Genomic DNA, 14252 nt, shown 5'->3' on the forward strand with positions numbered 1-14252 from the left:
AGGCAATGATCCTAGCTACTGCTACTTCAGGCTCCATCCCTCTAATGGCAGTCCAGCCCCACCGCTGCTTTGCCCTCCAACTGGATGCCTCGCTGAACCCTGAACTCCCAGGGGACCCTGTGGGGGACATGACTTTGTAGCTCACATACTAAAGACCCAAGGCTAAGGGCTCACCAAGCGGAACTAGCAGTGTTCGATTTTGCAGAGCCCCAGAGGGGGAGTATCCCTGTCCTCATGACAGGAAACAGGCTCGGAGGAGCTCCGTGTCTTTCCCAAAGACACTTTGTTACTAAGATTTGAACCTAGGTCTCTCTCACTCTAAAGCCCAGGTACTTGCCCTGTCTCACAGCTTCCCCAAATTATCCACCAACAGCCAGCAGAACTGAGGGAGTGTTTATTAAATCACAAAATCCCCTTTCCTCCTCCCCGGGGAGAGAAGATCACAGCCAGCCAAGTGGGTGGGGCTGGGGCATCTAAGCCCATCGAAACTGGACCAGGCAGGGAGGGGGCTGAGGGAGGACAGGGGTGGGGGCTGGGGCGCACAGGAACCCAAAGAACCAGGAGCACTGCCTGTTCAGATGGTGGTCTTGGGAGTTCATGAAGGTGTGGGGTGAGATTAGGAGGTCCTGGGATCCCGATTTCAGGCAGATGAAACATTTTCAGCCCCAGGCTGCCTCTGGGGCCTGCAGCGAGCTGAAACACCCCCTTATTGCCCAGTGGGGTTAACAATCTTTCCCAAGAAGATGATGGTGGACACGACGCTATCCCTAATACACACCAGAAAGGGCCTGTTCATCTTGATGGAGACCGGCGTCTCCATGGGCAGCGTCTGGGCTCCAGAGCCGGCCGCCCCCTCTGTGCCCTTCTCGTCCATCTTCAACACCGCCTTGTGCACCGCCTGCGGAAATCAGGATCGAGGTCAGGGTTGCCAAGCCACTCTGGGCCACGCACAGTGAGAGACCCCGAGAGGGAGAGGCCTCAGCCAGGGTGGTCCAGCAGAGTGGTAACCCGGCTGGTGCTGGCCGTCCCAGGCTCCTGGATCTTCTGCTGCATTGCCGGAAGGATGCAGGACGAGCAGAGGCAGGGTGAGGGGAGCCATGAGGCTGGGGGAGCCTCGTCTGCAGCAGGGGGGATGGAGTGGGGGCCGCTATCCTTCTGTGAATGACAGGGAAGTGCTGAGAGGTATAATGGCAGAAAGGGTCTACAGAAAGTTAGCTAGATGGAAGGGACAGGGTGATGTCCCCACCAGGAAGCCCCCAGTCCTGCGCACAGTCCTCTTAGCTTCCTGGGGGATGACAAGGAAGGGACCAAGGTTGGGGGGGCGGTGGACATCAGGGATGACTGAGACCCCACATCCACCCCAGGGCACCCACATCTGGGACGTGGAGATCCACCCTGCTTTTCTGCCCATCCTGACACATTTCATTCCATTCTACAAAATCCTAGCAATTTTACTAGTGGGCAGCCAGCCGCCGTCAACACACGGAATCACAGCCATGCGCTCACCTAATTGCGGAAACGAGATGAGCCATGGGACTGAGCCAAGGCCCGCGGGAAAGGGGGAGTTGGCTCTGGCGACCTAGGGAAGGTCTAAGTGAAAAGGAGGAAAATTCTGTCTTTCTTCCTCTTGCCTCTTCCCTCCGGCTGTGCTGCTCGCCCGGCTGGAAGATACTCCCCACACCTGTCTCTGCTCCTTGCAATCTCCCCACCGGCAATGCCCTTTTAACCTACAAGTAGGGCTGCCAGATGAAGTGGGGATGGACCGTCAAATTTCAGTTTCAGATAAACGATGAGTATCTTCAGTGTAAGTCTCTTCGAGGCAATATTTTGGACTAAAGAAATTGGTCACTTACCTGAAATGTGAAGTTAACGGGGTGTCTTGTATTATATCTGCTCAGACTGGGGACCCTACCCTACCCCCCACGGTCCTCTCTGCCTGTAGCAGGCAGGTGCTCTGCCTTGCTTGGAACCACAGGGCCCATGGCTTGTTCATCTCTTGGCCATGCACATGTTTTCAGCTTACTCCCAACCAGGCCGTGAGGCCTTTTGGAGGCCCTGGGTCAGACCTACACCGGCTCTTGACCTGAAAAATGTGCCAGGCCTTGATTACTGGTTTGTTGCCCAGAACTGACCTCTAAAATAGAACTAGGAACTTGATATTTCCAACTTTAAAGACTGGAAACACGAGGCTTGGGGAAGCAACATGATTGTCCCAGGATGACAAGGTTGGTTAGGGACAGAGCTGGATCAGTGCCTGGCCTGACCGGGGGTACGAGACCCGGCTGGTTCAGCTGCTGGGACAGTGGCTCCGGCCCAGGCTTGTGCAAAGGCTCCGTGTGTGTGTGTCGGGAGGGGGGGCATCCAGGCCGGGCAGGCTTACCTCACCCACTTTCAGGCTCCGATGAGGGGCGATCCGGGTGAGCTCCCCATGCTCCTCAAAGATTTTGGTGATACCCAGGTGGGAGAGCGTCCTCTTCAGGTCATAGTTACCCGTGATGGAGAACCTGGGCAGGGACACGTCTACAACCCTGGGGAAATGGGAAGGACAGGTGAGAGGCCGGGCCTCCTTGGTCTCCCGGTCAGGCTGCAGGGGAGGTGATGAATGGGACATTGGTCTTCCCAGCCCTGGAGGTCTCAGACCCTCTCTTTGTCCCCACAACAAGGAGGGACTCTGTCCCTGAAACTCTGGCTTGAGAGCACCTATGCTCTCTGAACTGTGTCCCTTATTCCTAGCATCCGCGTCCCAAAGACATCACCCACAGAAACGCCCTCAAGTCCCCACTGTTTCGGGGCCCCTGTGGCTGCAGACATGGAGATGTCATCCCTCGACAGTCCTGGCCTTGGCTGAGCCCTGAGCCTGCCCTGACCCGGCAGGCTGGATGCTGGAGACACCAAGGGCCTGGGAGCTGAAGCCAAGAAAACTGAGCTCAAATTCATTCTGACTCTCATGAACTCTGTGACCTGGAGCAAAAGATCTCATCTCCCCCAACCACTTGGGCACTCAGGAGTCCCTGACCATCCTTGAGTTAGTGGCTCCGTATCTTCTGTGGTTGAGACCCGATGGGCCTCCCTGCCTGGGGGCTGGGATCAGCAGTCCTGGGACACCTGTGGGCCCTACGTTCCTGTCCCCCAGCCCTGAGCCCTGTTTCTTCTTGCCTACCCAGGACCTCGCCCCTGCCTGCATTCCTTTCTGTTCGGCACCATCCATCACAAACGGTGTCTGCCTGATCACTTTCAGGAACAGACCAGGTTCTCTGTTAACTGATGCCCTACAAAACAGGAGCAAACACATCTCCCCAGGCCCCGAGCCAACTCTCCAGCTTCCAGCCCATTCCTCTTCTTCCTTTCATAGCAGAAAGGAGTTGTCTCTGCCAGCGATCTCCACTTCCTCCCACGCCTGCCAAAGCCCACCCCACTTGGGTCTTTGCCCTCAACCTTCCACTTTCCAGGGTCACGGCTGAGCTCTGCTCACTTGACCCAAGAGACAGCTCTCAGAGAAAGGATCCCCCTTTTTCCACCTTGAAGCATTCCAACCCAAGTCCGGCCTCCCCTCCTTCACCGGCCACGCCTTTGCTCGCCCTTTTCAGAACCATCTCCTCGTGTACCTGTACTGTCTGTGATGGTCCAAGCCTCACCCTTCTGTCCTCTTCTCTTCTGTCTTTCCTCCCACCAGAGGAAACTCGTGCAGTGTCGTCGCTTTAAATAACGGCCATGGGCCCAATGACTCCCAGACTTACCTTTCCACTCATTCATTCGTTCAACAAATTAAGTGCCTCCTCTGTACAAATCAGATGCTTAGATGCATGTGTGAACAGAAGAGGCGAAACCTGTGCCCTTGGGTGCGTGCTCTAGCAGGGAAGACAGACAAGAAGGTCCGTACGATGAAAAGCATCCCATAATCATTGGTGCATAAACTGGGCATCTGTGTATAAGCAGGCAGTGCGACCAGTGGCGGAAAGCACAGATCAGCTTTGGGAATCAGCAATGCTGGAGCACAGGGAAGATTTGATAAGCTCTGAAGGAGGCAAAGGCATCAGGCAAGCTGGGTCATTTCTTCTCCGTGAAACGAGCTGCCAAGGAGACTGGCGGTTTCCAGCCTTTGCCCTACAGTTTCCGAGTTCACAGAAATATCTTGGGGAATGAGGGTTATGGGAGGTGAAGGAAGAGCCTCCACTCCCAGTTTACCCAGAAGTCCTGGCTTCATGTCATGTGGGCTCCATAAGGCCATATTTCCTTTAATATTCAAATTATGATGACTTGAGGTCCTAGAGTTGGATCGGGGGACTCAGCATCCTCATGTCCAAGTTATTCTTGCCAATTTCCCATGGGGTGCAGCTCTGGGACTAGCAAGTGGGGCTTCACGTTGCCTGTGCCAAGCCCCTCTGCAGCCCTTGGGGCCGAGCTACCAGACTGGGTTTGTAGCGGGGAGCATCAGGGGATGATGACCTCCCACTTAGCCTGCTGCTTCTCCCCATTCCCCCAGCACAGCAACTTTATCTGAAGCATTCAGAAATGGAATTTCTCTTTTATGGAGCTTTTGGGTCAGTTGAGATATCCGAGATGTGTTCTGCTGTTCCTCTGAGGGTGTGTTTTGTATGGCAGAGTACCCATGGCAGCCAGTTCCATCCTAGCATCCGATCTACCTCCCCTATAACCCTCCCGGCTCCCGACAGTGTGTCAGCCAGGGTGGAGGCTCTCAGTAAAGACTTGTTGGGTGGAGAACAAGGGTGAGGGCGAGGTGGAAGAGAGAGAGTGCAGAGGAGGGAGGAGGTCACCCTGACACTGCTCCTACCCAAGCTGACACTGCCAAGTCCCCAGCCCTGACCCTTCTCAAGACAATCGACTGGTAAGCAAGTGCCTGAAAAGAATTTTGTTGGCTCATCTTAAATCTGTTTCACTTAAAATATTGATTCACTTTCGTTCTTCAACTATTATTTGTATAACTTATTTGGGACACGCTTTGCTGGTTTTGTTTTGACATTAGAGTTGAAACATGATTCTGTGTACAATAAACAACTCCCTCTGACAGCCCGTGTTTATCCTTGTGGTTTCTCTCTGTCTGGGATCCCATCACTCCTCTTCCATCAACACACACCACTGTTCAACCCTGAAGACTGAGCTCTGATGCCACCTGCTCCTGGAGCTCCCTCTGCCACCACCACTGAGCTCCGTGGTTCTGGTCTGTCCACTCCACTTTCATGACACATGTGTCTCCCTCTAACAACAAGGGCTTCACTATATGCCTGTGACTTGTTTTCTGGTCTACCTCCTACCAAAATGCAAGTTCATTACGGAGCCCAGAAGAGGACATGGTGATGGGGTCAGAGCTCAATAAATCCGGGCCAGAAGAAGCAAAGAGTATAAGGGAAGGCAGGAAGAAGGAAGAAGTTGCCTATGCCAGACACCCTCGTACCTCCGTGTGACTAATTTCTTCCATCTGTCAAGAGTGTCCCTCTTCAAGGCCGCCTCCACATTCTTCATTTTGCCCTCATCAGGAAGGATGAAGGTGGCAGTAATGGTGCCCTGGTAGGGCATTTCCAGGATGGTGCAGGACAGCTGTCTATCGTAGCCTGTCTCATACATGCCCCCATGAAACATCATGGGCACTTTCACTCGCTCATTTCCATCCAGAATGAAGTCTTCCTCTTTAGTTGCTTTTGGATCAAATTCCTGCTGCCACCTGGCTTAGGAGTGAAGAAGGACAAAGTGGCATAAGTGTCCTGAAAGGGAAGAGCTGACTGGGCCCAGCTAACCACTGGTCTCTGTCCACATGGATTCAAGGAGGGCATTTGGATACTCTGGAATGTGAGGGCAGGTCTCCAGGAATCCTTGCTCTTTGTACCGTGCCCTGGAAACTCCTGGTAAGATGGCTATGGGTTTGGTTGTCAGCTCCCAAAGAACACACAACCAAGATTGCTAAACTGAGAGGGGACCCATGGACTGCCTGAAGCCCAGCTGCTCCTGAGGCTGAGTGAGCCTGTGGACTGGGTTCCAGCAGAAGGGGCTGGGTAATACTTAGTGGGATTTATTTGGTTCTGGTGTGAGTGAAAAACACTCTATTCTAAAGTTAGTCCTGGAGTAGCTGCTCTCGTGTAAGAATGAGAAAACCAAAGGAATAGGCTGCCCTTGGGAACCTGCTAAAGAACAGCAAACACTCAAAGCTGGGTGTTTAGACTCTTCTTTTTTGACCCTGAGAACTCTATGATGCCATTGGACATAAACTCTGACCTGGGTCTTTTCACACCTGCCAACCTCAGAGACCCTAGTAGGGGGACTTGAGAGCCAAGTCCCTGAACTCAACTCTGGTTTCACTGTTCTAGAAGGATGACTTTAGATGGATGTCTTAACCTCTCTAGTCTTCAGTGCCCTTGTCTGAAGAAAGAAGATTTTGATGGGTACTTCATATGCTTTGTGGCTGAGTGGGAAAGGCAGCACAGCTCAGTGATCTTGTACAGTGAGTGTTGAGTGGATGCCAGTCATCAACAGCACCACTGTTGCCATTGCTTTTACAATCTAGGTGATGCAGTGACTTTGGAAATTTCCAGGTTCTCCTCCCTCTGCTCTTTTCCTCTATGTCATCAGTCTCGCTGGATTTGGGGAAAACTGGACTTCCATATTCAGGACCATGTCCCTGACAGCCCAGCAGTGATCTTGCCTGACCTGAGGGCTGTTGGCCTCTGATTCTAACCCATGCTGGCCAACCTTTTTGTGTGCATGGGGCAGGAGAGTGGGTGTGTGTGGTCGGGCAAGGGGGTGGGGGGAGGGATAAAGCTTGGATTTGGGAATATTTTTCCATTTCCTTTTTTAGTCTCACACCCTCAGACTTGGGGAATCTATGGAATGTGACAAGACCAATGCATCTACCAAAGTGAACAACATCCTCATCATCTACACCATCACCATCCTAAGTATCTACTTGGAGTAACATAAAGTGCACAGCCTATGGGTCAAGAGAAGCGAGTTCTAGTCCTGGTTTTGTTACTCTAAGTTTCTCCATGTTACAATTTCCTCATTTAAGAAATGGGAAAAGAATGTCACTCCAACCTCTACAACCAGTGCTGTGTTAGGATAATCAGTAATATGAAAATGCACATATGAAGAATAATGGAGACTTCCCCAAATTCATTTCTCATGCATTTTTACTTTGATTACCAACAACTGTCCTATGAGTTATATATAAATGCACTCATTTTACATGGGACAGGTAGGGTTCTGAAAGATTGATTACATATGAATTCAAGGTCACAGAACAAGCCTATGGCCAACCAGATCTTTAATCCAAGTCTACTAGAAATTCTTCCCTTTCCATACCAATATGCCCCAAGCCTTACCTCGAAAGAAAATACAATTTGTAAGAAGCATCACAGTGCCAGGGGCTATATTCTTGATCAGGTTATTGATTTTCCCCTGGGTTTTCTGACTGACATAATCATTGATCTGCTTCCGAGTGTCTCCCAAGTTCTGGAAGTTGGTGGGGACAGTGTCTGCATTGTACAGGTTCTTGACCTCTGTCAAAAACTGCTTCTGTGGCTGCAGCTTCTGGTCAATGAACAAGGTGTTTTTAAGGTCCAGTTCGAGGTCCTTGCTCCCCTGGTTCATCCTGTGGATGAGGTAATGAAAGCCCTCATGAAGTTCTCTCTCTGGCATATTCCTGAAGCTGAAGCCCCTCTTGATCTCATCCAGGGTGGAGTCCTGGGCACCCAAAGACAGCATGGAAAAGGCTGCAGAGATGCTCAAGGGGGAGAAGAAGATGTTCTTGTTGGGGCTATTGGAGGCCAGCTTCCTATAAAGGTTGCAACTGAAGTCTGTGTTTCGCTTTGTGAGCTCCTGGGCTGCCCTCCTTCCCTTCCATGACTGGATCTGGCTTGCAGGTCCACGATACTTAGGAGTGAAGTCAGAATTCAGAAGACCTTCCACAGTGAGAAGGCCAGCCAAAAGTAGGCCCGGGCCCAGCATGGGGTTCATTTTCCTTAGAGATTGTCCTGTTGAGTAGTAGACTTGAGGTTAGCAAAGAAAAGAAAAAAACAACCCCACTGCCCCATATTACCTACAAGGAAGACCAGATGAAGGCAGCAATACAGTGACAAGCATGTGATATACATAGCAATTTCTAGATTCTTTGGCACCCATCTTAGCATTTATGCTTTGTAGTCACCATGGCAATTAGAAATGGCTGTCCCCCTTTTATCGAGAGGGCTGAGTGTAGAAGATAGCTCTTGATTTTGTACTCTTCTCCCCTGGCTTATGGTAATAGCATCTCAATTCCTTTGACCAACTGCTCCCTCCACCCCATTGGATCATAGTAAGAATACCCCATAGCATGGGCATGTGACTGGAGCTAGGCCACCAGAATACTCCATCCACTGCCACACTGATTGGTTAAGGAATGAGAATGACCAGAATCAGATCAGAGTCTTTCCCTGCGAATGCACAGGACTCTTAACTCTGGAGTGTATGGCTTAATGATATAGTCCTAGAACCAAATGTGGTTATGGCTCCCATATACAGAAGGACAGAAGAGAGAGAAAGATAGAAAGAGAGAAACAGGGAGACAAACTTAGTGACTTCTTTGGAATTCCTGGATCAAACTTTACCTGAAGCTCACACATTTCTGTTTCTCCAAGTCATAAGAATCAATACATTTGCCTTTTGGGGTTGGCTGGTTTGAGTTGGATTATTTCCTTACAACTAAAAGAATCCTGACTAATTTGTAGAAATAAAGCCCTTTGTACAGAGAGAAACCAGGTCTCTAATAAACCTCTTTCCCTACACATTTTCCAAGAAAGAGAGGCAGTGTTATAGAGAGGAAAAGCCAAATCTTCTGGCTCTAGGATTGCTGCTCCTTTCGCCACTTCTCAGCTCAGCCTCTCCCAACAAGACTGAGTTTTTTTTTGGGGGGGGGGGAAGAGACAAAAGTTTCATTTTTTGTTTTCCCTTCATTTCTAGCCCTAAAGGTATAGAGAGCTGCCAAAATTATGATATTCTAAAAAACCTGTTCATTTCTCTAGTTGGACATGGCACAGTCAATGATTTTTACACCAATTTCTGTGTCAAATGAAAGCAGATTTCTTTGCTTGATCCTTTGCAATCTTATGTATTCTCCTGTACGTTACATCTCTGTTTACCTACAATCCATGGGAAACGGTGCAGTCTCAACAGTAAAGGCTATTTGTGATTGCCTCAGATTGGGGTCCTGAGAAACAGAGCTCGCAATGAGGATTCTAGCATTGCCTTTATGGGACAAGCTCCTCAGGAAGTGAGGGAAGCAGAACAGAAAGGGAAGGAACTGAGCAAGGTTGTGGCTCCATATAATATGGAGACTTGGCCTGATCTGCAGGAGAGGGCCCTGGAGCATCAGCCACAGAGCAGCATTGACCCTGTGAGACCAGGGCGCAGGCCTGTTGGACAGCGCTCAGGTGCTATGGTCAGCGGCCCAGGAGACCAGGGCTGGGGTAGAACTTCTGGGGTCCATTAGCTCCTACCCAGCAAAAGCAACTTTCTGGATTTGGGAGGGAAGCTGTGAGCTTTTAGCAACTAACCCTCACATCCCCGCCAGCCTGGGGGAAATGGGCCCACCACGAACAGGGTCCGTGCAGCTAAATCCCTGGGGCCTGACATGGAGGAGGCTCTTTCCAGTTGACTGAATGAGAGAATGAATGAATGCCGGCACGGGACCCATGCCTGGCTTGCCCCAAATCCCCAAGTTCTTTGTGCCCTCAAACCCTTTATGCCAGGTCCTGTGGACACAGCCCTCAGCACAGCGGACAGGGTCTGCCGAGACTCTGACCCAGGGTCTGAGAATTCTCATGGATCCTACCTGTTGCTTCCATCTTCTTAATGGACCTTTATTTCTCTAGGGGCCTCGATCTCCTCAAACGGCCCATATGGCTCAGGGCCAGGGCCCCCCCCCCAGCTCCCAGGAGGTGGTCCAAGAGCTGGGCCCAGTCCTACTAGGTCATAGTGAGGTTCAGCCCTGAGAGCGGTTCAGCACATGACTTCAGTGTTCCAAGGAAGGTGAATTTTGGGGCTCTTTGCTGGCCTATTGGGGTGCTGCCCTCTCTCTTTCTCTGGATGTCCCGGGCAGAAAGGTATGGAAGCAGGCAGGGTTTTGCAGAGAAACTGGATCTGGGGCCACAGAGTAGGTGAACCCAGAGCACACCCAGCCCCTAGACTTCCGGCGGTGCTAGTGTGAATTACACAGTCAGCTACTGGAGGCCAAAATCATCCTAACAAATACACGTGCATATAAAAAAAAATCTCAGGACTACCAGGCAGGGAGGACTCTGGGCTCTGATCCCACACACCTCACTGCTGTGTGACACCGGAAAAGGACACCCCCTCTTTGAGCTCAGGTGATCTCTCAGCACCTTCCACTGCTAATGACATAGATTCTAGTAAAAACTATAGCTGGGGATGGACAAGAGCTCTGGGGACTGTGTGAAGATAGGTTATAGAAGACAAGGTTTGTGAAGTCCCTGAGGATATTTCAGATAAAGGAAGAAAATTAAAAATGGAAAGGATTCGCTCTCACAGGTTACCGGGCTGGACTGTTTACAGAGTCGGCCTGGTTTAAAAATAGAAACTCCACTTGTTGGGATGAGCCCTGGGTGTTGTACAGAAGTGATGAATCACTGAATCTTACTCCTGAAACCAATACAACGCTCTATGATAACTAACTAGACTTTAAATAAAAATTTGGGAAAAAAAAAGAAAGAAAAGTAGAAGCTTCTTGTATTCAGAGTAGATTGCTGCCTGCACGGGAGCTAATTCCTAACACTGGGGAGTGGAGAAGTTAGCTACCTCTGTCGAGGAGCAGAGAGAACATTCCCAGCAGTAGGTTCCCCACCAGTTAGGTGAGACGCAAAGCCTGTGGACAACCTTCTGGGAGCGCTGTGTGGGTCTGGGCACAGGGCCTGAACTTGGAGCAGAGGAGGGAAGCTGCTGGAAGCTTTTGGTGTGCGTACACACACACACACACGCACACACATTTTATAGTGATGCCCCATCAGTGGCCCCTAAAAGTGTTTTCCACTTCTCCAAGTTTTTGGAATAAGCACTGATTATGGAATTAAAAGTCTGGATGTTGGTCCTCTCCAGCTTGTGTGTCTGTGAGGTGGCCCAGAAGAAGTCTATTAAGCCTTTCCAGCCTCAGTGTCTTCATCTGCCCCACGGAGTTCCAATGGTCTAGCCTTTCTTCCCCCAAGCAGCCCACACTGGCCCCGTTTCTGGACCTCTCCACCCATCATCACAGGCTCTAAACTCAATGCAAACTTGTCAGATGTGTACCAGCCCCAGATACCTGAGGAGGCTAACTTTTATTCTGTTCATTAAAATAGCAGAGCAACTGGTTATTTCCCAATAAATTGATAGGCTGCCCACGTTGAGCAATTCTTTGTTGGTTTTTAGTTTGGAGGGCGCACGCGCACATGTGTGTGTGGTTGTGTGTGTGTGTGTGTGTGTGTGTGTGTATGTGTGTGGTTGTGACCTTCATAAGATAAATAAACACAATCAGGAAGAAAAAGGGCAAGATAGAACCTGAGCCTGGTGGGGGCCACATGGGGCGGTAAAGCTACCACCTGCCTTGCCAGTCCTCTCTGACTCTCCTGCTCCCACATTCCCTTTCCATTTGGGGTATCAATTCCTTCCTCTTACAAACATAAGAAGTAGCATGGTCCTCCTGAAGACAGATCCAAGCCGGGCGAGGAGCCCTCTGAGCGAGCAGCCCAGGTGCCCTGCGTCTGCCCTCGGAAGGGTCCCCAGGAAGGAGTTCTGCTTTCGCCTCCCATGCCGTCCCAGTGGGCTTTGTAATGGGAGAGCAAAGAGACTGAGGCATGGGGAGAGGGGTAGGATAGCGCTTTCAACACGAATGCCAGGAGTCCGTTCGTCCTTACTCTCCCTGGTAGTTTGGAGCAATAAGAGCAGCAAATGGGGCACACACAGAAATCAGAATCACTCCGTGCATGGTGTTTGGGGCTCCATGCTCCTGCCAGGCAGGGAAAAACTTATGCAGTGTCCGCCCTCAGGTCAGTAAGACTAAAAAGCTTAGGGTGCCCTGGACAAGCCCCCTTCCCTAGTGGCTGGTTCCCTAATGAGTGACTGCCAGACACAGTGCCCCCCACTCAGTGAGGGGTCTCTCCCTGCACAGGCTGGACAGTGGTTCCCTGCCCTGAGAAGTCCCAGGCCCTCTGAGACCCCGGTTTCCCTCCAGTCCTTTCCAGAGCTCTCCACGGAGGGCACAGCCCTTGCATAAACTCAGTGCCCACCCTTGGACTGCAGGGTCCGAGGGCCCCTTCCTAAAGATGTACCTTGGCACCCCCAAAAGACCAGCACCGAAGCCCTGGGCTTGTGGACCTATCCCAGCTATGCACTGGGGTCCACCTACTTTAAGGGATGGATATTGTTTTAAGGGGAGATCGCACTAGATATATTAGACGTTATTTTCTGGAAACAGGTTTAGAATGAAGTGGTGGTAAGACAGATCCTCCCTCCCCTGCAGGACAGGAGAGGAGAAGACCTGGGAACAAACGCCATTGGGGATTGCAATAGGCTTCGTCCTCCTTTCTCGGAAACTAAGAGGGTGGGGCACGAGTCCATCGTCTTATCCCTACATTTGCCCTGGAGATTTCTGCCTTCATTCTTTTAAAAAATATTTGAAGCCTTCACGAGGGGCCCGCCCACAGTCTAACCTGGAGCCCACATCTGGAGCTCTCTTTCCTGAGAGGCAGTGTCCCCAGCCAGACCCACAGACTTCTCCAAATCCTCGAGCACTTTCCACGTCTTTATATGGCCCATTCCTCCTGCCTTCAGTGACCTCATTCCAGGATGAGGGAGTGCATGGTTGGGAAGGCTGAGCCATTGTCAAGTTTGGGGCCACTCGTGCCCTAAAGGAGAAAGGGAGACCCAGCAGACAAGGGAGCTCTCTGAGGTCACACTGCACATTTTGATGCATCAGAGCGGAAATCAGCTCAATTAGGGCAATTCTACAACAGCATGTGGGGCTGGCTCCTCCGCCTTCCTTTCTTCCCCCAAATCAAGAGTTGGTAAGGATAGCTTCTGTTCTTGGTGAGAGATAAAGACAAACAAACAGCTCATGCAGAGCACAGCCTGAGCCCCAGGGCAGGGGCAGACCTGAATGGGAAGGACCTCCTTTTTCTCCTGGGACAACCCCCACTCCACTCCCACCAAGGATTTTCCTTTAGAAAAGCACTAGGGGGGCAACATCCGTGAAAATGAATCAGGATTCACCAAAATGCCCAGCACACTCTTCAAGAGAGGGGTTTCCCTGATTTGGAGAGCCTCCAGAATTTCCTGCAAGACACCCACCCTGGGACTGCAGGCTGTCACCCCAGCTTTGCATGGGTTAGACAAGAAAACCAACCAACCAACCGACAAGACCGGATACTCACAGCACATTCAGGAGAAATCCACTGAGGCAGCCAAATGGATCTGTTTTTCTTGCTTTATTATTTATACGTCCATAGCCTCTCGGTAAAGTAGACCAAAGGCCAATAAAATTAGCCGGCCTGAGTGGGCAGGTGATGGGGACTCTGGGAGAAATGGCCACACCGCTTCCTCGGGGGCTTCTCCTCATCCCCGGAGGCAGCCCCGTGATATTTAGACCACGCCTGCTGGGCTGTGGCTTTTCTAATGAAGTCTATTTACAACTTTTGCAACGAGTGCATTTCCCAATCACTGTGGGTCTGGAACCTGGACTGTTCCACAGGTAGATTACTATGAAATAGCCAACCCAAACACCGCCGCTGTCATTGATGGGAAGAGGTTGACAGCTGGGTTTCTTGGGGGGTCATTCCCATTCTCCCCCATTTCTTTCTTTTGCTATTTTTCCATCTTCTACGACAGTCAGTTCCTTTACTTCAGCTGGCATAGAGTGCTTTGGGGATGAAGAGAAACAATGAAATAGTTTCTGTTGGGGATAAGCAAGAATCCAACACTCACATCAAAGTTTGCGATCCTTCAAGAAAATAACAAATTGCTTTCTGCCTGCTTGTTGCACTGGAGTAATGAGAAGATGGTTGGTTTTCCCCTCCTGACTCTTCCGTGTTTTCCAATTTGGCTTTAAGGAACAGGTATTCCCTAAGAATGAACTTTTAAAAGTTTTAAAATAAACTAGAATTCTTATCCTTCAAACCCTCTGATCCCAGGAGGGAAGAGTGATGAGCCCAATGCACCTGCTTATTTTTTTTTTAAGGATTTTATTTTATTTTATTTTTTTATTTTAAGAGAGAGGAAGA

The 14252-nt window shown here is 50.5% G+C and overlaps 1 protein-coding gene across 1 annotated transcript; it reads right to left on the bottom strand.

Annotated features, from left to right (window-relative positions):
* Positions 1–376: 376 nt before the first annotated feature.
* On the bottom strand, positions 377–13614 carry SERPINA12 (serpin family A member 12). Its single transcript, XM_004754750.3, has 5 exons — positions 13407–13614; positions 7332–7982; positions 5414–5684; positions 2381–2528; positions 377–898 (listed from the first exon to the last, which is right to left on the bottom strand). Exons 2-5 carry the CDS (start codon positions 7963–7965, stop codon positions 707–709), a joined length of 1245 nt encoding a protein of 414 aa, XP_004754807.1. The 5' UTR covers positions 7966–7982; positions 13407–13614; the 3' UTR covers positions 377–706.
* Between the last annotated feature and the right edge of the window lie 638 nt (positions 13615–14252).

This window comes from Mustela putorius, unplaced genomic scaffold, assembly GCF_011764305.1.
Source record: "Mustela putorius furo isolate JIRA1106 unplaced genomic scaffold, ASM1176430v1.1 tig00000129_pilon_pilon_pilon, whole genome shotgun sequence".
NCBI classification, from domain to species: domain Eukaryota; kingdom Metazoa; phylum Chordata; class Mammalia; order Carnivora; family Mustelidae; genus Mustela; species Mustela putorius.